The sequence below is a fragment of the Stegodyphus dumicola genome, chromosome 2, assembly GCF_044657685.1.
Source record: "Stegodyphus dumicola isolate Sdum_Otavi_A_Nest chromosome 2, ASM4465768v1".
NCBI classification, from domain to species: domain Eukaryota; kingdom Metazoa; phylum Arthropoda; class Arachnida; order Araneae; family Eresidae; genus Stegodyphus; species Stegodyphus dumicola.
In genome coordinates this window covers 46,279,164-46,303,603 of record NC_140769.1, presented here as the reverse complement: position 1 = coordinate 46,303,603, position 24,440 = coordinate 46,279,164, and the positions used below count along the sequence as shown (strand labels likewise).

Here is a 24,440-nt window from a genome sequence, read left to right as displayed (position 1 = left end):
ATTAGAACGATAATTTACTTCCAGTTCTGTTGCAAAACGTCAGCTACAGAATATCGGCAAATCATGCGCACAGCTTTAGGTACTAATGTTGTGTTATATGCCCCTGTGAAAGCTTAGTACCGGAACTTTAAAAACAAGGACTATGACATTCAAGAAAACAGAGCGCTCTGGCTGGCTTACTGGTGTTGATGAGATCCGTCTGCGAGAACTTGTGGAAGAAGATCCGTATGCGACCACTCAGCAGCTTGCTAAGGAATTAGACATTAGTTACATGTCCATTAGTCGCAGAAATCATCGCATAAACTTGACGTACAGGTTCAATAGCTGCGTGCCGCATGAGCTAACTCAATCAGATATGGACAGACGTGTTTGGGCCTGCACTAATCTGCTTGAATATCAACGCAAGGATAAAATTCTGGCCGGATCGTCACTTGTGATGCAAAGTGTATTCACTTCAACAACACATGCCGAAAAGGGGGTCGGTCTACACCTGGTGAGGCCATCAGCAGCGTCGTAAAGCGCAATTTGACTGAAAAAAGCTCGTGCTTTGTATCTGGTGCAACTGCCGTGGTGGTATTATCTACAAATAGTGCCCAGGAAAAGGTAAAACCCTCGACAGTAAGGTGTATAGCGAGATGCTAGTCCGTGCTGACGCTGCTCTCAAGTAAAAACGTCAAACTGAGTTCCGGCACACAAAGGCAATATTCCATCAAGATAATGGAAGACCACAATGTTCCATCAAGATAATGAATGATGTTTATACATTTTTTCACACCTGCAGCTTGCAGGTGCTAGCTTCCATTCTGCGCTGGATGTCTAAAATGGGGTTGATCTGTTTTTTACTTCCTTGTACGAAGTAAAAAGGAAGTATTGTAATAGCGAAAAGTTTCAGGCAGTAAAAACGTCAAACTGAGTTCCGGCGCACAAAGGCAATGTTCCATCAAGATAATGGAAGACCACAATGTTCCATCAAGATAATGATGCTTCTACATTTTTTCACACATGCAGCTTGCAGGTGCTACCTTCCATTCTGCGCAGGACGTCTAAAATGGGGCTGATCTGTTTTTTACTTCTTTGTACGAAGTAAAAAGGAAGTATTGTAATCGCGAAAAGTTTCAGGCAGCATAGTTCAACGAAAATATTCATTTTGATTGCTATCGAATGCAATTTAACGATGTTTTTGCCTGATATCTGTACGTAAGGACAGAATAAAAGACTCTTTTCCTCCAAAAAAATTATAAAACTGCTTTAAAATGAATTCTGAAGAGAATTTTTCGTGGCGTCTGTATGAACGTATGTACGTAAGTTCGTATCTCGCATAACTCAAAAACGAGTAGCCTCAGAACGTTGAAAATTTATATATAGGTCTACTATAACATGTAGATGTGCACCTCGTATTTTGGTTGCAATCGTCAGCGCCAAACGTATATATATATACTCTGTTACCCGGCTCAGTGATCTGTTTCTTTACTCTTATATGTTTCTAAATTGTACATTTTTTGCTTTAAAAATGATTGAATTATGTTGTTCTTATCTTCCGGTTAAGGTTTTTATGCCTTTAGTAAATCTGTATGCAATATTTTTAGAATTATCATCAATTTTAAAGTTGTTTAAGTGCCGCTAAGCCTAATGGAGGCCGTTGCTTGTTTACATTTGAAACATTTGAATTTGTTGCCCATCTAGAGAAACATAGCTTCGCAACAACAAAGATAACGCCTTCATTTATTATTGCAAATTAAATCATGCTTAATACTTTCTGGAATTTTTTCGAGGAAATAAGTGTTTAACATTTACTTCGTGATTTTTAATACAGATATTTTGAATTTTTATGTATTTTTGCCTTCTCGCGAAGTGAGAACTGAATTAATTCAATAAGAAATACTCAATCGTCCGTGGAAAACTGTTTCTTTTTTGCTTTGTTTGCTTAATTTCTTTTATACATCGTTCTAGCTTTATTATAGTATTTCAATAGAACATGCGGCAACGATTAAATAATTCTTTAAATGATATAAATTTTGTGCATTCTGAGTTATAATATGAACGAACTATAATACTGTTAAGTGAACCTAGCGCCACAGTGTCGCTATATTAAACAAATAGAGTAATTTTTAAAGAATGCATTTATTCTACACTCATGTCCATAAATTAAGGATAATTTGGAGTCCCGCGGAAATCGTGCTCTAAAATAAATATATCTCCTGTAAAATCACTACACACATCTTCAAGAATCATATGCAAATTTCAGGAAGTAACCAGATGACATCGATGGTACGTCACAATGACGAGAGTGATATATAAGGAATACAGGTAAAGAAGTAAAATTGTTCGCAGGCGCTTTATAAACATTTCAGTGCAATAACCGAATAGTTATGACACAAGGGACGCATTTGGATGATTTTTTACGTGGTAGAATTATCGGCAGTCTGGAATGTGGGCGTACCAAACTTGAAGTATCAGATGAACTTGGAATTGCCCAGAGTGTCATCTCCAGGCTTTGTCAACGATTCTAAGATGATGGTAATGTGAGTAGACGTTATAGCACAGGTCGCCCCAGAGTTACAACGCTCAATGAGGACCGGTATTTGGCAGTTTCTACCAAAAGAAACAGGCGGAGCACAGCTTCAGACCTCTCTCGTCAGCCACTGGTACGACAATTTCAAGGCAGACCGTGTACAGACGCTTAGGGCAGACTGGTCTACATGCTCGTAGACCTGTCGGATGCGTTCCACTTACTGCAACTCACTATCGCCTGCTGTTAGCCTGGGGTAGAGAGCATGCATTGTGGACACCGCAACATTGGGCTTGTGTGATGTTTTCCGACGAGTCCAGGTTTAGCTTGCAGTCTGATTCTCGCCGGACTTTCATATGGAGAGCTACAGGTACCCGTTACCACCAAGAAAACATCATTGAACGATACCGTTACGGTGGTGCAGGAGTGGTCGTTTGGGGTGGTATTATTCTGGGTGCCAGAACTGACCTGCATGTTCAAATTGGAACCATGACAAGCCAAATCTATCGGGACATCATTCTGGAACAACATGTACGTTTGTTTCGGGGCACCATGGGCGCACAATTTGTGTTTATGATGACAACGCCCATCCTCACCGTGAAAACATCGTAAGCAAATGCCTTCAATCGGAAGATATCACCCGTATGGACTGGCCAGCCTTCTCCCGTACTTGAATCCAGTAGAGCACGTGTGGGACATGCTTGGCCGACGAGTTGCAGCCCGTCAACCTCCTCCTACATGTCTACCGGAACTTCGGAGACCATTGCTTTTTGAGTGGTGTAATATCCCCCAAGATCAGATCGATAATTTGATACTCAGCATGTCTAGGCGTTGTACGGACTGTATTGCATCGTCTGGGAGACATACAATGTATTAACAATCATACCAACCGTGTAATATTGGTTGTTTGTAAATAGGTTTTTTTGTAATTTGCTCCAGGGAGAAAAATCGCTAATTTATTTAATAATATCAAACATATAGCACTTTTTTTTTTTGCTCTTTACCTTTTGTTTAATAAATAAGCTTTACAAATAAGTCAAATTTGTTTTGCTTCTAACTCTTCCTTTGCCTGATTTTGCATTATCCTTAATTTATGGACTGCTGGCGACCGTAAATGCAACAACCTGAAGGACGCATGCAAATAACATGAAATTTACAACGTGCATTAGCGGAGGTGAGATATGCAAATGATTACAATTTCAGTGCAGATGCACATCATGTGCCCCTGTGGCGCCATTTCAAAGCGCTATTTAAGGCTTCGAGTTTTCGGCGATTTCAAGTTCGTTAATTGTGTTAATTGTGTTTTTCTTGTGGTTTTTGTTTTCAAAAAAAAAAAAAAAACGATCAATTATGACTCGTAGTAAACAGCGATCATCGTTTGATGAAGTATCTGAGTTCGACAAAGGAAGGACAGTGGCCTACCGAGAGTGTGGATTAGTCGTATTGGACGAAACCAAACAACTGTAATGCGGATATGTGACCGTTGAATGCAGGAGGGTACGACGGACCGACGTGTCCGATCGAATCCACCTCAGTGCACAACTTCACGTGATGACAGGAACATTGTGCGCGTGGTAGTGACGGATCGCTCAGTCACATCACGAACCATAGCACATCACATTCATTCTGTAACGCATCATCCAGTGTCTGAGCGTACCATTCGACGCCGTTTACAGCAAAGTTGTCTGTCCACAACACGTCCATTGCTTCGTCTACCCTTGACGCAGAATCACAGACGTCTCCGCCACAATGGTGCGATGAAAGAAGGATGTAGACACCAGAATGAAATGAACTTGTCTTTACTGACGAGTCACGCTTCTGTCTGCAACACCACGATGGTCGGATTCGAGTCTGGAGACACCGTGGAGAGAGGATGCTGGGCAGCTGCGTTATGCACCGCCACACTGGTCCTGCACCGAGTATTATGGTATGGGGAGGTATTGGATATCACTCTCGCACTCCTCTAATACGCATTGCCGGTACTTTAAACAGCCAGCGCTACATCTCCGAGATGTTGGAGCCAGTTGTCCTCCCTTATCTTCAGGCCTTGCCCACAGCCATATTTCAACAGGATAATGCGCGACCACACGTGGCACGCATTGTCTAAGGGTTATTCGTCAATCGCCGGATTGAATTGCTTCCCTGGCCGGCTCGTTCTCCGGATCTTTCGCCAATGGAAAACATGTGGTCCATGGTTACTGAACGATTGACCCAGATTACATCCCAAGCTGCCACACCAGATCAACTTTGGCAACGTGTGGAAGCTGAATTTGGCAATGTGTCTGCTGTACTGTAAGAACACATCCAAAGTCTCTTTGAATCAATGCCGAAGCGTGTGGCAGCGGTGATCTCCAACAATGGCGGCTACTCTGGATACTGATTCTGGAATGAACCACACATCACAGAAGTTTATAAATTTAATTATTTGATACTTGTTAACATGTTATCTACTAAATAAATTTTGTTGTGATATCTCTTGTTTTTCTTGGTGTTGCAATTTGGGTGGCCAGCAGTGTATAAGAGCTTTGTCTGATAAACTTGCCCTCAATATCCATTTTGTAATTTCTATAATTTTTTAAGTTTTACATGCACAAACATAAGATCATCCTATGGATCTGAACATATGTTACCGTGAAAGACCGAAATTGGAGAATGTCGACTTTCACCAGAGAATGTTAACATTCACCAAATACGTTGGTGAAAGATCGAATATTGCACTACATTCTTGTATATTCGGTCCCTCACCGGTGTATGTGAACAATCACAGATATGCTCTGGTGTAAGTCGAAAAGAGAGGTCATAAAGTGTCATAATAGTTTAAGTTGCTGCAATAAATAAGATTTGAATCACATAATTTGGTAAGTTTTTTATTATCTCATTTAGAACGTACTGTATAATTAAGTAAGTTTTTAACTTCTATTATTTTCCTTTCACATTTTGAATGTATTGTGTGTTTTAGGTTCTCATGTTCTTAAGTTCTTATTTCAAGTCTCAAGTTCGTTTATTCGTGACTGAATTACGGAGAAGAAAATATAATATTGTTATATGTTCAACATTCACCATTAGTACACGGTGAATGTCGACATTGACCGGTGTAAGTCAGAAATAAGAATATTTGGAAAATATTTCGGACATACACCAAGAGACTATGTGAATGTTGACATTCACCGGTGAAAGTCGAAATTCTCCAGATTTCGGTGTTTCACCGTACCATATATACAAGGAAACAAGAGAATTTTGTATTCTAATTCCAACCAAAGAATAATTTGTGCTACAGCCTCAAAATTAATGAACATTTAAAGAAAAATCTGTTAAACTTAAAAATTTCGTCAAGAAGCCAAAAAATACAAATAAAATAGAATAACATTTAGTGGCAAGAAAAAGAATAAAATTTAAAAATGGTTAGTTCTAAATGTCAAGCCATGAACACTTTCATAAAACTTCTAATGAAATAAAAAAGGAATGAAATAAAATGTTAATGATAGTATAGAATAATAACGATTGCTGTAATAAATTCGCCTTTTTCAAGTGAAAAGACGTGGTTAAAATAATCTTAATTAATTAAATTAAAAGCTGTATTTCTGAAATTACACAAGACAAGATAAAATTGATCATAATTTTTTTAAAGCCTAGAACGGCAAAAAATTAGAAATAAAAGTATGGCCTTGTCTGGTGTAACTCAGCCGAATTATAACTAGACAAGCGCACACGATTTAATTTTCATTTTTATTTTTTGCTTTTCTAATATTTAAAAAGAGAAACTGAATTCAAATTTTAGAAGGCTGAATTATATCAGACAGGATCACAAATTTGTTTTTATTTTTTGCCATTCTTTGATTAAAAAAAAAATTGGACCTAAATTTTACTTTAGCCTGCGTAATTTCAGAAATATAGCTTTTAATTAGACTAAATATTGTTTTTTTAAACACCTATTCGTCCGCAGATAAGAGCATGTTTAGAGCAGTTTTATTATTTGCATTATTAAATTTTTATTCCATTTGCTTTTTATTTATTAAAAATGATTATAAAAATGGTTTATAGCTTGAATTTTAGACGAAAACGTCATTTATAAGACTTCAAGATTAGCAGATGTTCTTTGTAAGCTCCCTTCCACTTTTGATGGAGAACACTCCAAGGTTACTATCCCTTTCCTGTGTCATTCAATAAATTTATAAGACTAATATTAATAATTAATTAATATTGCATGCTATTGAAATATTAGCTTTTACAATCATAGGCGATCCAAAACTCATGAACATAGGCAAATGTAAAATAATAATATCATTATCATTCTCATAAGTCATACGAAAACGGCCGACAAGTCGTAGGATAATGACTTCGTTTAAATTCCAAAATGTGCAAATGACCATTATAGCAATATTTCAGAGAAGAACAGCACCTTCTAATAAAAATTGACGTAATATGCATCATGTTAGTAATTAGAGATATCCAAGTACGAGTACTAAATGTATTTAGATAAATAAGTTATCATGCACGAAACAGTACTTCCAAAGCAGATATAGATACGGTAAATTGACAAGTATGGTAGGAAATGCAAATACGGTACGTTTTCAAACAGTTAAACAGAAGATGGAGTTGCAAAGCAAGTAATTTTGGAATAAGAAATGCTGAATATTTTATACTTCTATCACGTTATGTTCTTTTCCAATATTTTGATTTTGCAGCTCGTGCCACTCTAAAGAGATTAATAATTAAAACAAAAACGTCATAGTTTAACTAAATAATGAATTGTTGACGAAAAAGCAAAAGTTACATTAAAGAACTCGAATACGATACAGACCAAAGTCCGAAATCAAGACGTCCATAATTCTGAATGATCTAATATATGTTGTCGGGTAGAGACATTTGGAAGCAGGAAAGATGAAAAATGAACAACCTCCTTCGCCAAGAATCGAACCGGAACTCTGGAATACGCGCCCAACCTGCAGAGCACCACACCACGAAGGCATGTTAATAAATTGGGAGAAATACCTTATATACTCCCCCTTTTAAAGGGCGACCGGAGTTTTTAAGTGACCCACTCGCCAAATTCTGGGTGAAGGGAATCGTCAATCACAACCCTTTTTAATTTGGGAGCCACTATTGAGACATTAGGTAATTCGGAAGCAGGAAAGATGAAAAATGAGCAACCGCCTTCGCCAGGAACCGAACTGGCGACCTCTGGAATACGCGCTCAGTGTGCAAACCATCACACCACGAAGGCATGCTAAGAAGGCCCTTGAATGCTTATGGGAGGTGGCAGTAATTGCAGCGCCGATACTAAGCATTTTGCCACCCGGTACAATCATTTTGGACTCTAAATTATGCCAGTATCTTCCTGAATCCCGAAATTTTGCTGCTCCTAAATTCTGTTTTTAATGCCTTTCCTAAATTCTAACAGTTTTGCCGCGCCTGATTTTTTAGTACTCGTGTCCCTTTCAATTTAAAACTTCTTGGCGCCTCTAAATTCTCCTTCCAATTCCTCGGTTTACACCGGCTCTGGTGCCGCTATGTGAAGGGGTTAACACTTTTTATCTGACCTAAATATTAAGCTACAAAATTGCTATATATATATATATATGTAGGCTTGCTATATTTAAACTGATGATCAAATGTCTAAAACTGTTGGAATTCGGTACGGACTTTGTACTGTATTACATTTACTTGGTTAGTTAATTATGGCAAAGCTATCGAAGACTGAATTCCAAACAAAAGCAAAACCTTTATGAAAAGCCTTTTAAAGAAAATATTGTACATAGAACGTATCGTGAAACTACTGTGAAACCCATCTAATAGTGTCTTTTGGATTTAGAGTTGGTCACTAATGCACCATTTCTAACCAATTTAATTCAAAACCCGCAAATATTTTTAATTATCGCCTGTAGCTACTCTTGAGAAATACTTCCTTTCTTTTAATTCTAATGTTTTATTTACATATACATAGACAGTATGTCTTCTTAATTTCCGTCATTAAATAAGATTTAGTGATAAATGTAAAATACATCAAGAATTAATTTTTGCACAATCGTTAAAGAGCTTAATTTTGCATACCTGAGCCTATCCCCTTTAACAGCTTAAAGACTTTACCATTCAGTTTAGAAAACAATTTAGAAATATTCTTGTTGCTGCAAAATGGCAACATTTTAGAAGGATTTTGATGATTTTACCTTCATGTTCGGAATCTAAATTTGATATGAAAGAGTTTATCCTGAAACTCCTAAGTATTTGATACAAATTTTGTTTGCTTCTTTATTAAAGATGAAAGATTTTAAATTTATCAACAACTATCGTAAAATACAGTTAAAATATATACATAGATAAGTAAAATAACTTTCCTTTCCTGGAATTCTCTCACGGCTTCTTTCTCCCTTCGCATAAATTTAATTAAAAAAAAACAGAGAACTAATTTAAATTGTTTATATCTGAGATTTAGAAACTTTCAAGCTTAAAATTTCATTTTTTAATTAATGTGGAGATCGACATCCGGTGGAAGTTTACTATATCGTTTTGGCTTATCAGTTGTAAATCGTTAAAAAAGCTTTTATCATATTTAATTATTTCCGTCATATTGGTTACATAAATTTAAAAAAAAATGAATCTAAACGCACTTGACAAATAAGAGGAAATAATTTTGGAAATAAAAGAATATATACGAAAACGAAGTATCCAACAGAAAACAACGAACCTTCTCGACAGCACTTAGAAAAAGCCGAGGATCTGTGGCAGTAACTTCCTGGCGGGCACAGTTTAGATCCAATTCCCTCGCCGCAGAAGTAATCCTTATTTGTGGTTGGATCGATGAGGGGAATTTCTCCATCACAAGGTACCTCACGGAACTCTAAAACAGAAAAAATGCCTACTTCACAAACCGCAAATCTACAAGTTTATTGTTCTGTCTATCTAAAGAAAGAAGTTGGCCCAAATATAAATTGAGATGGATTAGAGAGCCCAACCAATTTGAAGCTTCCTTTCTCGCCGCCGTGTCTCGTAAGAAAAAGGATGCTTTAATTTAAATGCATCGCATGAAATAAAATCTTTAGAATACTATACTGCATTTATTTTTTAATGAAATAATTATTCATTCCTTAAGTTTATACCTTGACAGCTTAAGGAAATATTATCTAATATGCATTCCTTTTGAGATATAAATTTTGTGCAAATTTTCAATTACGCAATATTAATTTACAAAATAAAACTTCAGTCATGAGAATTTGTTCTTTAATAAGTGCAGGGAAGTTATTAACACAGCTATTATTCAACTAAGAAGGCCCTTGAATGCTTAATTTTCTTGGGTCATTTCTTCTTAAAAATGTTACACCCATGACATTAAATTTTCGTCTTAACGAGAAATATTTCAGGCACACACAGCAAACCAGGGGGAAACCTCCATACCCCAACAGTTGCCAGCTACAGAGTTCATTATTTCCATAGTCCCTTTTAGTTGGGCGACACTGTAAAATATAAAGTTTCTTTTGAAATCTGAATATAATATTCCTTTCCTACTGACGTGTAAACCGGGCATAACCAAGGCAGTTAAGTAATTCTATAGTATCCATTTAATAATCATATTCTTATGGTTTTGATTTTCAATGATTTTAGCCTAGTGCGACCTAAAATACCAATCATACTTCATGTCCCTATGCAGTTACAGAGTAGAAGGTTATAAACTTAATATTTTGTTTCCGTTGAATTACGTTAATTCCCATTTTGTTTCTCCATACATTAATTGGCGTAATGGTTCATTTTCCAGCATGGCAAAGAAGAGATATGAAAGTGAGAGAGTACTTAACATTTAAACAGGGTTAAACAAACCAAAACGATAAAGTTTAGTAATGTAATTTAAAATCATGCTTCTTTTTTAATGTCTTCATGACAGGGTTCCTTTTTCTAAAGTTTTTCACGACACACTTCAGTTTGAGATTTTCATAACCTAATCATGTGTGCTGTTGTGGTCTTAAAATATCATTGGCTCTGCTGCTTCTGTTCAATAATTACTTTTCTATAATTTGCCATTGCCATCCATTGTACATACTATTTAACCCTTTAAAAACTAAAATGCTCGAGACGCATTTTCGTTCAAACGACCACAACCGCCGAAACGGCCGAGATTGCAATGTTGTTTTCTTCCCTCTTCCTAAAGCACACAGTAGCAGATGCAAGGTACTAAAATGCATTATATCAGTTTATTTTAGGCAGCTTGTCCTAAAAGGCTAAAAGAAGCTCCTTTGTTAAAAAGAAGAACGGATATCATTTGAAATTTTCACACCTCTTTGTGCGTTAGAGGACGAGGAGGGGAGGAACGGACGGAACGTGTAAATGATGAAGACGGGCATTTTGGTGTTTTAAGCATACAAGTTAGCAAAGAATTCGGTTTCTAAGTAAACTTTTTTATTATTATTTTGAATTTTAGAATACTTTTTAAAGTAAAATTAATTATCATTCATTGCCAAATTAAATAAGAATTGCCATATTACACTGTCCGACATTGAAAATGCAACACCAAGGAAGAGTGGCCCAAAAACCATGCACATTTCAGTGTAGACGCACGTCACCGTATTGTGTGAATTGCGCAGCTCTCCAGCGCGAAAAAGATATAAGGGAAGGGAAACTACAGAATGTTCAATTTGGTGCCGTTATTTCTGCTTGGGAGATCACCATAGAAAATTTGTTCTGATTTCAGAGGACGCGTATAATAGCAGAAAATGCCAGACCATCGTCAACGGAAGCAGTTTCAGTGGACAGACGATTTCCTGGACGCATCCACCTTGCACCGGCTGTAGCAAAAATGGTTGGAAGAAGCAAATGTGGCAAGTTCGTGGAGTGGCGGTGCAGCCAGAGTGATGTCAGGACGACGCGTGAATTAACGCATCCGCCGGCAAGCGGTGAAGAGCCCGCAAGACACCCTGGATGTTTCCATATTGACCAGAACTATTTCCGTCGACTGGTGACTGTGGCATGCACTCGTGACATCCGTTCAAAAGACAGCCCTTGATCCCAAATCATTGACACCAACGTCCGCAATGTTGCTGGTCCCGAGCGATGTGGACGAAGGAATGGCTCAAGGTCGTATTCTCATATGAATCACGCTTCTGCTTCTTCAATGGTAGTCGCCGCGTACGAGTGTGGTGTAGCTCTGAAGACAGGTTTATGTGGAACACTCCACAGCGCGGCATCATGGTTTGAGTCGCTTTTACAGTACTGCGACGGTGCAATATCTGTGTGAGCATATGCGAAGCTCTGGTGCTTCGTCCACGTTTCCCTGTGCTTGGTTTGAGTCGCAAATGCGTACGATTCCGAGTCACCTCTAGTTCATATTCAACGATACGTGGATTATGTGCTGCAGGTGGTGCCAGTCCCCTACATTCCGGAGGTGCACAATTCCTTTCATCAGCAGGATCACGCCTAACCACACACTGCTCACATCAGCCAACAAGCTCTGCAAGGTGTACAAGTGCTTCCCTGGTGACCGTACTCTCACCATTCGAACACATTTTTGAAGTGATTGACGCCATTTGCAGACCCTGCCACTGCCACGTTCAGAAGAACTGCGACAAATGGTTGACAGGGAATGGAGAACCATTCCTCAGAACACCATTCGTAATCTCATTGATTTTGTACCTAGACGTGTTGCTTTGTGCATCGCTGTCTAATGTGGTCCTACAACCTACTGAGCCGATACTGCTCTCTCTCTCTCTCTCTATTGCGCATATCATTTCGAAATAAAGATCACTTATTGTTCGTTGCTATCTCTCTCTGTTTGCCGAGTTTCATCACATTCTGACCACTCCTTCTTTGTGCTGCATTTTTAGTGTTGAGTAGTGTATTTACTTTTATAATTGACTGACTCTACTTTATATATTTGATTAGAAGATAAGAAAATGCTTCTTAGCTTATTCATGCAAAGTCTGTTCCTGCCTGTATTTTATCATATGCTGAATAAAAATTGAATAAGCCATTTAAATGTATTTGTTTTCTAACTGCTTATAGCTGCAGACGTATAATAAATACAACGCATACACAAATGTAAATAATTACATCGCATGCATATGAGCGTTATTTATTTATTATATTATGCTTGTAATGTAAATTGTACTCTATTATAAGCCCAATTTTGTTTTCACAGTCTTTGACCATTAGAAAATATCACTTTGAAACAAAAAAAACTAGTGATTAAGTTGCTGATAAATTTTGGAAATTCATAATAGTTATAATAAATTACGTAATAGTTAAAATCAAATACATAATTTTTAGTAAATACATAATGATTATACTCTTATGATCAGGGCTGCTGGGCCAAATTTCTCCCTAGTGATTGGTTAATGTTTGAAAGGCGATGTTTATCAATAGAAAGCACCTATGAAGTGTCTGTTCATCTGGTTCGATGGTGATAGCTAAGGATAGAACCTGTAACTGTTGGTCTCCAGCTTGGTGTTTCTACGGATCACTCCAAATACAGCTGCCGCTGGAGCGAGCCTTAAATAGCCACGCTTTTTATAGCGCTAACAACGCTTCCCCAGATTCCTAATCTCAACCTTCAAAGCATTCTTTGACGTATCCCTGAATCATTGCTCCATAATTGCCACATTTTGGTGTACCCAAATTTAGCGGCCTACCATATCCCATTTATATTCAATTGGCGAAAGATACAGTAAACTTAATGGGAAAGGAGGAATAACGGAACTTTGGTACAGGTCAGAGGTATGGGAGCCGTATTATGTCTAGAATTATCCTGTTAGATAATGGCTCCAGATTGGCTTACCATGAAGAGTATCGAAAACGATCGGAGGTTAATATTAACACGTCATTAAACTTTTAAATATGTACACAGAATAACTAGAGTCGATCTGCTGTTGTAAGAGATAGCACTTCACTCCATCACACCAAGGCTAATGGCTGCATGCCACTGAAACAAAGGTAATTAGGACCGCTGACCATGTGGTAATACACGGGCGAAGTTAAAGCCTGAAGCGTAATTCATCGCAGGACACTGGCAACCATGATGGTCGGCTACGACATCACTCTAGACCACTCTGTTTATGTTTGTGGGGTTAAATAAGACGTCTTAAAAGCTGTTGTATCGCACCTCTGCCTCAGCCGAGTGCCGTCAGGTGGCGCAAGGTGCCACGGTTGTACAGAAGAGGCTGTTTGCACGCTGGATAGGGAACAGTAATGTTAATGGGGCAGTTAGAGCATATAGCACAATATTAAGGTCTTGTCTCGCTTTCTTGCACCTTTGCTTTCCAAAGTGTTGATTCTGCCGAAAGGTACCTTGAGACAACAATTGCTGCCAGCACCTTTGCACATACGTCTCCGTACTGTGTAGGTGGCCGGTCTATTGCTTGCCATCGACCATTATGTCTATAAAGTCTCCGACAACGTGGTATCGGTATTAGTCGTTCTGTCTCCTGGGATGTGCAGTGCTGACAGCGAGAAAAGATAGACCATCCGCGATTGTTACGTATTTTATATAATGCTCAGTGCACAGTAGAAGCATGCACTTTGACCGAAGTTGACACTCACTGTCCTTGAAATGTTAAACAAATTTCTAGCTGATCGAATTATTCTTTAAAACCGCCTTATTTTTTCCCTAAAGAGTGTAACTTGTAACCTAAATTTTTATTGTAAATTGAAATTTTAAGATAATAAAGAAAGCAAAATAATACTACAAGAAGAAACAATTAATTTTCATAAGAATAAAATTAATTAATTAAAAATGGATTTAACTTTTTACTTAATTTTTTGCAGACTAAACGATTGTTCGAAAATATTCGAATATTCTGCACTTAAATGTGCCCACAAACGTTTTTCCTTCGCAAGGCAGTATACTATGTTTTAACATCATTTTCCAATTTTAAACCATATTAATTTTTGTTTAATAAAGTCAACTGCCCAAAACTCAATATTTTAGCTCATCTCATGACCTTTCTAAAGCCAATTTACTAGACAATTACTAGACTTCTACTACCAGCTTTTGAATAATCAGTTAATCGATATGCATATAAAACTGAAACACACATAGCATCAAAATATCAGATATTTTGAATCTTTAGATTTATGGTTATACGTTTAAAAAAACCATTACATCCATAAAGGTTTCGAACTTCATATTTAAATATTAATCAATTTATTCCATAGTGCCAAAAATGAAAACCCAAAAGTCATCTCAACTTCTCAGAATATTATAAAAAATTGCATTACATACCTTCACACATTTCGATATGCACAGGCATAATATTCTTCTGTTGTTTGCAAGCTTCTTCTTTCAACCTGCATTCGTTATCATACAGTTTACCATCTGACCCGCACACTGGATCCATAGCTAAAGCACACTGAAAATTGCAAGAGCAGTGAGGAAGTCCTTCGAAATCGTATTCGCATACTCCGCCGTATTTGCATGAGCGCTCGTCGCAATCCATTCCTACGCCTGAACCTTCATCTATTACAAAAGAGGAATTACTAAAATGAGAATAAACAACTCTTTTCATCCTATAACAATAAACAAAATTGTTAACATTTTTCAACACTTTGACTTTTGACATTTATGCATTTCAAGCATACCTCTGCGTTTTCTTTGATTTGGGTAAAGCACCTACAAAATTATGCAATGTTTGAAAAATCCTTTATTACTGTTAAGGGTACTCATCTGTTATCAGGACCTAATTAAAGACGCATGTATGCACGTCTGTATATATGTATGCGCGCATATGAACACATACATCCATATATATACATGCGTGCATACATACATTTCTGAATCTGACAACAGAAAACTACCCTGGTAAGTCTTCTGCATATATTCCTTGCAACGTTATACTGGTATGCTCATCGAACGAATGCTTTCATAGAAGCCAAATGTTGGAGTGTTCTGTTACTGTCTAATCAGTGTAAAATTCTGTCCTTTAATGTAATACTTTGCTTAAGGAATGGTGTAATTTAGAAGAGAGAATAATACACGATATTGGTTAATTGGTTAATTGGTCGATTGATCAATTAGTTAATTGGAAAATAATACGCGATATTCAGTTCGCTAGGATCCATATGCATAGACTAATACAATAATGTGATTTCTGCAATCTAAGATTTTACAGATTGTTATAATCTTAATACCATGACCTGCCTTTTCCATCTCCAATGAATTAATGTTTTATTGGTTGCATATTCTGCATCTCGTGCTTTATGATTTTCGCCTCTCGTAGTAAGTCGAAAGGTTTTTCTTTAAGTGTATATAAGTGTTATTTATAAATATCTGTACTAAAGGTCATTTTTGGAAATTTTAAAAGTAACGAAAGTAGATATTTATATTAATAGTCTGGTTATTTTTTAACAATTCAAAACTTCTAACAATTCACTGTATTTTTTACAGTCTAAAATAGTAGCTTCCAAATTCGTATAGAAAACTAACGTTGCGGATGAATCACGAAAGGGCTTCATTACGCATAATCAACAGCAAAAAGAATTGAATGCGAAAATTTCTCGGTTAGTCTGCTGTCGCCAAATGAATACACAGCCGAAACCTGAGTGACAGAGAGTTGCAGGGAGTATTGATTTGGATTTCTATCGTTGCAAAAAATGCAGTGTAATTTTTCTTAAGGCATTGGAGAAGGCAAAATAAATCTTAATGTTAAACAAGAAAAAGACAATGGTTGAGCCTAAAATAGAAACCAAGTCTCATAACAATAAACCAGGATAACAAAAAAAATTCACTTTGAATATCGTGCTATGTGTTTTACTTTCAGTTATTAAAAACACTTCTTTTAGAATGTAAAAAAATACAGTGACCTGTTAAAAGCTATGAATTGTTAAAAAAGTAACCAAACTATTTACATAAACATATATTGTCGTGACTCACAAAATTTCAAATTAACTTTAAATGACGTGTATTGATCAACAGTTTTAACGTGATTCCTTAACGTGATAACACTGAATCATACACAAGCTTTAAATCTATATTTCATGTTAAAGAAACTATTCTATTTTATTGCAACTTTCTGCGATTCTTCTAAAAAATATCGAAAACTTCCCTGTAAAAATCAATAATATTTCATTGTCAACAGCATATAGGACATGAAACAACAAATACATTGGCAAAGCATAAAAACAATAAATTTTGGAAATAATTCAAGATTTTTTTGTTTTCGGTTTTTTTATTTTTATTTTATCTATTTTTTTTATTTACTGAAAATTCTAATATTTGCGAAAGCTTCCTAAGAATTCAAACTGAAAATAGTTCCACATTCTAAATCTCTGAATCTAAGGTCAGTTAATTAGAAATAATTAAAACGTAGCTCAATAAAACTAACTAAAATATAGAAATTGTAATGATTTCCTACCACGTTAAACAAATACCGTGTTTAACACGAAAGCGTGCGAAATTTATGCTAATATATGATAATAAGGTTGTAGAGACATTAGTTTTTTTTGGAAGCGGGAGAGATAAAAAAATTAGCAACGCCTTCACCGGGACTTGAACCACGGGCCGCTCCGAGCGTGCTGACAACTACACTACGAAGGCATGCTAACAAGGCGGGAGAAATACCTTATAAAGTTTCGAAGTAACTGAGAATAAAGTTTTCACGTTTAAAACATTTTAAATGTTATAATGCATAAACTTCAAAATGGAGGATGGAGTATAAATGATACACAATTACTGTTGTGTATAACAAATACGAATATATTCAACTAATTTATTGAGCTAACTAAATTTTAAGTTTTAGATTTTTCTGTTTTAAATCAGGTCAAAAACAAAATATCAAAAATCACGGCTTTAGCAACTGATTGCAGTTTAAATTACGTTATTTTTACGTTATATTTTAAATTATTCCGATAAAAATATGACGTTTATTTCTGTACTAGTACAACTGTTTCACATTAAAATATATTTTTAATTTTTATGTAGAATTTACTCTTTATAGCGAATGAAAACGACTGGTAAGCGAACACGTACGCTAACGAAAGGAAAAAGCGCAAGAAATGAAAAAGCGCAAGAAAATTCGATTATATATAGCCTGGAAAAAACGAAACAATTCGAATAACTGAAGGCGAAAATAAGCAAAACATTATTTTGCATAAACTCCAGTTGAACTGAAATAATTTGAGCACGATATAAACAAAAACAGGAGTCTATATTAGCAAGAGGAACACTGAGGAACATTGGAACATTGGAAAAAACACATGTGAAAAACCGGTGAAGTAAACGAGGAGATAATAAGGCATTCATGCTCAAAGTATTTACTATGCGTCATAAAAGTTCTTTCGGGACTTAAAAAAAGTCAGCAGATAAAGTGTCACTTTAAAGTATACTTAATAAAACAAATTGCTAAAACTCTAAATAAAGATGGCAGGTATTTTGTAATTATCTGAAATTTGTTAGATGGTAAAATGCAAGAAGGTATTTTTATCAGCACGTATATTAGCAAATGTTTATAGGCAAAGTATTTAATGGAATAATTAATTTTCTACATTCTTGAAGTTAGTAAAATGAATCAGTCAAAGTATTGCAGAACTGTCTGGAAATATCAAAAGATCTTAATTACTATATTGCTGCAGTAGCTACCATAAATTTCATTTTTGCCGTCTAATTTTGGAAGCTGTTTCGAAATCTTAGCGACTGGGAAATACGATCCCATTAATGCATTAATAAGAGACATAATTAGTTAAATGAAATAGGAAACTGAAACAATGTAGTATTACCGTTGGCATAATTCTTAAATGCACATCAGTAACATAATAAAGGGATATTCTTAGAACGGACTATTGCCGTCGAAAAGTATTTTCTATTGTGTTACGTTACTTATTCGCCGCTTAGAGTAAAATGGTTGGAAATATCATCGAGAGATTATGAACTAAAATATCGCAGCTACAGCAAAATTTATGCGTAAGATTTTAGAGTAAAGCGGATAACAAGGAAGTAAATGGTAAATAAAATGTAAATAGGAACTTTAGAATAACATCCTTACATATGAACTACTTCGAAGATTCAGTGTCACGAGTGCAGTAGAAATTGCTCCGTTCTACATGTCCTTCCCTCTTTCGCAATAGAGATGGAAACTTAAAAATTATGCTTCGGTGCTTGGAGAGAGTTAAGACATTTCCCTTCCGATGGAATAAAAGTAGTCTGGGCATAAGAAATCGAAAATTTCATTTTGTCTTGCCTAATCGAAAATTTCATTTTGTCTCGATGCTGTCCGCCCAGCATCGAATACGAAGCTTTCACTTGCAACTCTATGCATCGTATCACAGATGCAAGTGAAAGAAATGTCCCAATTCCTTATAATTACGAACTAGACTTGATTAGATTTTATTGCTTAATTATTGATAGCACACTCAACGAGTATATGTAGTATATGTAGATTAATGCCTTCAGGAAGGATTTTCCGTGGGAAACTCACAACGATTTACATTGTACTCAAAAAGCCCCATGAAAGTATCTTGCGTCTAGTGTTTCCAACCGCCGATAATAAAACACGAAGCGAATCACCCGTGTTCCGCAGCTTGAACCACTCCGCCATTGGTGGACCTGATAATTATGAGCACAATTAACGAATTCAATTATCTGAAATTAGTAAAATAGAAAAAATATCTGAAAGGTTTTATATTTTAATTGTCGCCCAAAGGGGAGTTTCTTAAGATTCTTTACGCCCTCGCTGATGCCGCAGTCTGCTACTCTGCTGTTACACTCACTTCTACAAACTTCTTCGTATATACACCATACATAATTCAACAGCAAAATTGCAAAAATTTTAAAAGAACCATAGCAGTACACATTTAGAATTTCCGATGCAGCGTTAAGTGTTGGCATATACTTTTCTGTTTTTTTTTTTTTTTTTTTTTTTTTTTTTTTTTTTTTTTTAGTTATTTTCAGTCTTTCTCATTTTGGTTTTCTAAGATGGCTTTACAAAACTTTATTTTCTTTCTTATTATTAAAGTTTTCTGCGTTTTCATGATTTATTAAACATCACTTTCTGGGAGCTTAGGCAACCTAAAATTCGATTCATTTGCAAAATTACAAAATATTTAAAAGCAGCATATCTTTAGAATTTCCGACAGACAGCGTTGAGCGCTGGAGATTTTTTTTTTTTTTTTTTTGTGTGCAGTGTTGCTACTGCTCGCTTTGAAATCGTTGAGTTTGTTAATCAAGAATTCATTAAATTTTACAAAATATGAAATCGTTAATAACATAATTTGGAAATTCAAAATTCGAGCTTCCAAGTTGCCAGTATTCGGATTGAGGACTATGTTATTCAAAATTTGAAAGCTCGAGGTACCGTTGTTTTTTCACAATGCAAGAAATATACATATACTTATGCAGATTCTTCATTATTTAATTTCTTTAAATATAATACAAGGTGATAATATTTGTTGGCCACATCGGAAAAGTGATGCTCCGTTCGTAGTGATTTAAAACGCAAAATGTTGTTTAGAGACTAACGATAACATCTCTTGAGCTAATAAGCTTAAGAATATTTCATTAATCATTAAATACATCAAGGTGATTGTCTTACTTTGTAATGTATTCTTCGTTTAAGTAAATATCTAGAATGTGTTTGAAAAACGCAGAGAATTTTTAAAATTACTTTACTGTTTTTTTCATATTTTTAATTTACTGCATTCTATTTTGCAGACTTAGGCCCCAAAACAACCAAAGAATTAAAAGAAGCGATATTCATTTTTTGATTACAATAAAAAATTTAACTTTTCTCTCTGTGTCTCGTTTTTTCATAGCAAGTATATTTCACGCTTAAAGAAATTTCTGTTTAGAAATTCGAACCAGCTACTGTGCATAAGCAAATGAATAAATAATTTATTTGTCTTTGATAAACGAATGGCTCAAAAAAAAAAAAAAAACAAGCGAGCAAATACATTATGATTAAAATTAAACAATACCGGAAAGGTCATAAATATAGAATACATAATTTTGCTGCACTAAGATAAAAACAAATAAGTATCTTCGAGCCAAAGCTTCAAGCTTATTTCCTAATAAAGTTAGTATTAAAAAAAGAAATATTCTTGAAATATCTGTAGTGATTACGTTAACTCTAAAAATGCTTCCAATTGAACGCCGTAAGTAATATTTAAAAGATCTATTCATATTTATGCTAATGAGGTATCTGGAACTGCCATATTTTACAGCTGTTTGTGACAAATATGTTTGAGGAGGATTCTTCCCTTCTGGGCACCATTCTTTACTTCACACATTTCAGTACCTTTAGTTGCGAAATTTATTTGCCTCTAGAGCCATAGACGTACATTTTCCTTTCTTACGGGGAACTTTGCAGAAAATATGTCTCATGCTACTGAAAGTCTTAGTATTTGAAGTGGCAATAATACTGAAATGGAACCAAATAAAAATTTACATTAGCTAATATTTTTTAAAGTTTTAAAATTTTTTAAAGCATTTTATAATGTTTTTTATTAAATGACGATGTTTCAAATATAAATAATTCTATATATTATAATATCAGTGAATAGTGCTTTTTTCGGAGGGTTTTTTTTTCCCAGTCGCGTATTTATGTTCCTAGCAAGATGTAAACAGTTCAGCAAAATAAATGCGCAGCTGCGTCCTGAATAATTATTTTTTATCATTAGGCTTGGGTTTGCCATTTTGAACAGCTCTTTCTGTATTTTCTGGAAATTAATTTTCAAACTAGTATGTCTGTCCTAAATGCTTTAGCTTTTTATGCTTTATCCTAAATGCTTTAGCTTTTTATGCTTTATCCTAAATGCTTTAGCTTTAGCTTCAGGAATTAAGTCTTAATTTTTGAAACTTTAATGGCAAATTCTTTGATTTATCCTACTGCAACCTGAAGTACACAGACTGCAAATTCTTTACATTATTAATGTCATAATAAGTTTCAAAATTCTCCAATCATTTAGCGAACCATTTGAATGAAACAGAATAAGGCAAGAACTAAATTAGCATAAGAATAACAGTCAAATATTTTTAGAAGAAAGAAAGTGCAAAGCTAAAAATTAAACAGACTGCATAATTTACTGTTGATTGGTGACCTCTGTTAAATTCTGTTCTGAAACAGACCCAATTTAAATTAATTAATTTAACTTTAAAGGAAAATACTTGGAGACTTGCTGCCAAGCAACGGGAATGGCTTTGATTGGGAAGCTTACTGCGTGAACTAAAAATAATCATCTGCATTTTACTATAAACATCATTTAAATTTTACTCTGCATAGGACAACTGCTTGTGAATCAGTCATTTGCAAAACATATCATATACATTATTGATGATAAATTCTCACAACATTTAACCATATTTACAAGTCTTTAGAAATTAAATTTTAAGAATATTCTTATTATTAAAGCATTTTTAATACTATAAATATTTAAGATTTTTAGAACAACTCAGCTTCTTTTACCCTATTCTTTCAAATTAAAATCATATGTGGGGGAAATTATAAATAAATGCTGCTCAAAACCTTTTAATAATTGTACCATTTCTTAAACTTTTCATTATATAAAAAGGTCATATATGTCCCAATAACTAGTAAACATTTAACAAAGATTATTATGTATTTTCTCCCTCCTTCTAGCGTGCCTCCGCAGTGTAACGGTAGCACACTCGACGCGTATTCGAGAGTTCCAGGTTCGAATCCCGGCGAGGTCATTGTTCATTTTTCAAGTTTACTGCTTCAAAATAATCTAATGACTCTACAGGGTAATGGAGTAAGGTTAGTTCCGACCTATATTATGATCCGTGCCTTGTCTTAGCTTGGACCTGCATTATTATTTGGAACACATATTTCAATTTGCTAGCAGAGAACGGGCATGTGCATGCATTTGAACCTAAAAGATCTCTTTGATTACCAAGCGATTTAACTCAACTCTTGAATATTGGGTAATATTTGTGAAAATTGTTTTCAACTAAGCGAAAATATGGTTGTTTGCAAAAGTGTTCTGATTCATAGTTATTATTACTAGTGAGTTGCTGCTATTAGATTTAAATGTACCATGTTTATAATTATACGTAACTACGATTTTCATGATAAAGTGGTAAATTTTAGTGCATGCTGTTCGTCTTATTGATAAATTTATTGATTCTTTACGACGTCGTAAACTAAGACAGCACGGAGGTATCAGCAACTTATTTATTATCAGAGAGTGATGAAGAAGTAATACAGGCATCGGAGTATAAAGAGTCTTAAGTATATAAATCCATCTGCAGATGAGTCTGTCACAGAGAAACGTTAAACTACACTTAATTGTAATGCGTAAAAAATAATTAGGTTTCATTAAATCCATAATGCATAAAATTGGAACGTACTGTACACATTAAGCAAATTTAGAGTCAAATTCTGTCACTGTAGAGAGCTCAGTTACCGTAAAGAAGAACAAGTGCTGTAGAGGAGGATAAAAATTCCGTTACAGCATAATTTCAGCAACACTCTTACATTTATTTGTCACCTTTAGGCATTCTGAAACCCTTCTGCATATAGGTGTATTCGCACAGGGAACATTTAGGTTATTTAAGGAAGACGAAAGGGATAACGTATGTTTTCCACATTACATGTATGCTTCGTTTAAACACCGTAACTTTCGATTCGGGAATTTCCCCAAAATAATTTATGACAATTACTCTTAAGTGGCTGGGATGAAGACGACACAAAGATAAATGCTAACAGTCCCAACTACCCATGATCGACCTTTGGAAGGCAATGGGAGACAATGTAAGAATTTCCTCCTATGCAATCATTTGGGTCATTAAATAATCTACCCCAGAGCTTAAAGAGATATATTTCATTTACGATATGATATCAGAAATTCCTTGTGTAAATAGCTGTGTTTACAGCAATTTGACTTTTCATTTGTGATTGCAAAATTCAACAAGGAGCGCAAATATTAGCAAACAGATTTCGGTATTTACATTTTATGTGCAAGGTAGAATTTGGTATTTAAGATCTTACGACTTTTCAATTAACGAAGTGAGATAAATACTTTTCAAAATAGCTCAAATAATTCGTCTTCCTTTCTATTAAATGGATAGAAATTTATTTTTTAGCAATTCCAACTAAAATGTTTTTTTTTTAGCCCAAATGGGCAATTTGCCCGGAAGAGCTATTAATTTCGTTTTAGCATTTTGCTTCGATTCACTATAAACGACGAATCACTTTCTAAATTGTTGCCATCAAACATTAGAGCCCTGTATTATTAAATAAGGAAGAATCTGCATAAATTTATCTATATTTCTCGCACTGTGATAAAATAACGGCCACCAAATTTTGAATAACGTGTGTCTTCACCCGAATATGGGCATCTGGATACCCAAATTTGGAATTTGTTTTATTATCTGTTTCATATTTTGTAAAACATTTATGCGTTTTTGATTAAGAAACTCAGGGATTTCAAAGAGAGCAATGACAACACTGTACGAAAAAAGCATTTTTATCCCCAGCGCGCGAGACTGTGTATCGGAAATTCTAAAGATATGTTCTATTAAATATTTTGTGGTATTGCTGTTGACTTGAATTTTATGGTTTAAGTGTGAAGAACATGATATTTAATAAATAAAGGCAGCACACAAAACATTAAAAAAAAACCGCCCCTTTAGGCGTAATATAAATTCTCAAAGCTTTCAATTTTTTTTTTTTTTCCAAATGTATTTCAGTTGGTCTTGTTATACTATAAGTTTAAAACAAGCTCTATGAAAGAAACAATTTCGTTTTAGGTCATTACAACAGTCTATCCTTGAGAAGATGACCCACTAGCAGCCGGGCGATAAAGTCGCTGAACACTGGCAGTTCGCTCCCAGGTTCGAATCCGGCAAACAAGCCGGCTGCATTTGCATTTTCGTGGTTTTCCCTATGTGTAACATGTATACTAGCCAGTTTCTCTTAGAAAGTCCTCTACGAAGGCATCCCTTCCCTTAGGCAGATAGACATCGAGTGCTTTGCCATAATCAAAGAAACCAAACCCTATTCAC

At 35.3% G+C, this 24,440-nt stretch overlaps 1 protein-coding gene across 1 annotated transcript in view; it reads right to left on the bottom strand.

Moving 5' to 3' along the window:
- LOC118200141 (agrin-like) overlaps positions 1-24,440 on the bottom strand; it is a 565,036-nt gene that overhangs the window by 206,413 nt on the left and 334,183 nt on the right. The window contains exons 11-12 of the mRNA XM_085810645.1: positions 14,712-14,945; positions 9,195-9,347 (exon numbers count right to left, since the gene is read on the bottom strand). Coding sequence (XP_085666771.1) covers positions 9,195-9,347; positions 14,712-14,945 — 387 coding nt within the window. The remainder of the gene's footprint in view (positions 1-9,194; positions 9,348-14,711; positions 14,946-24,440) is intronic.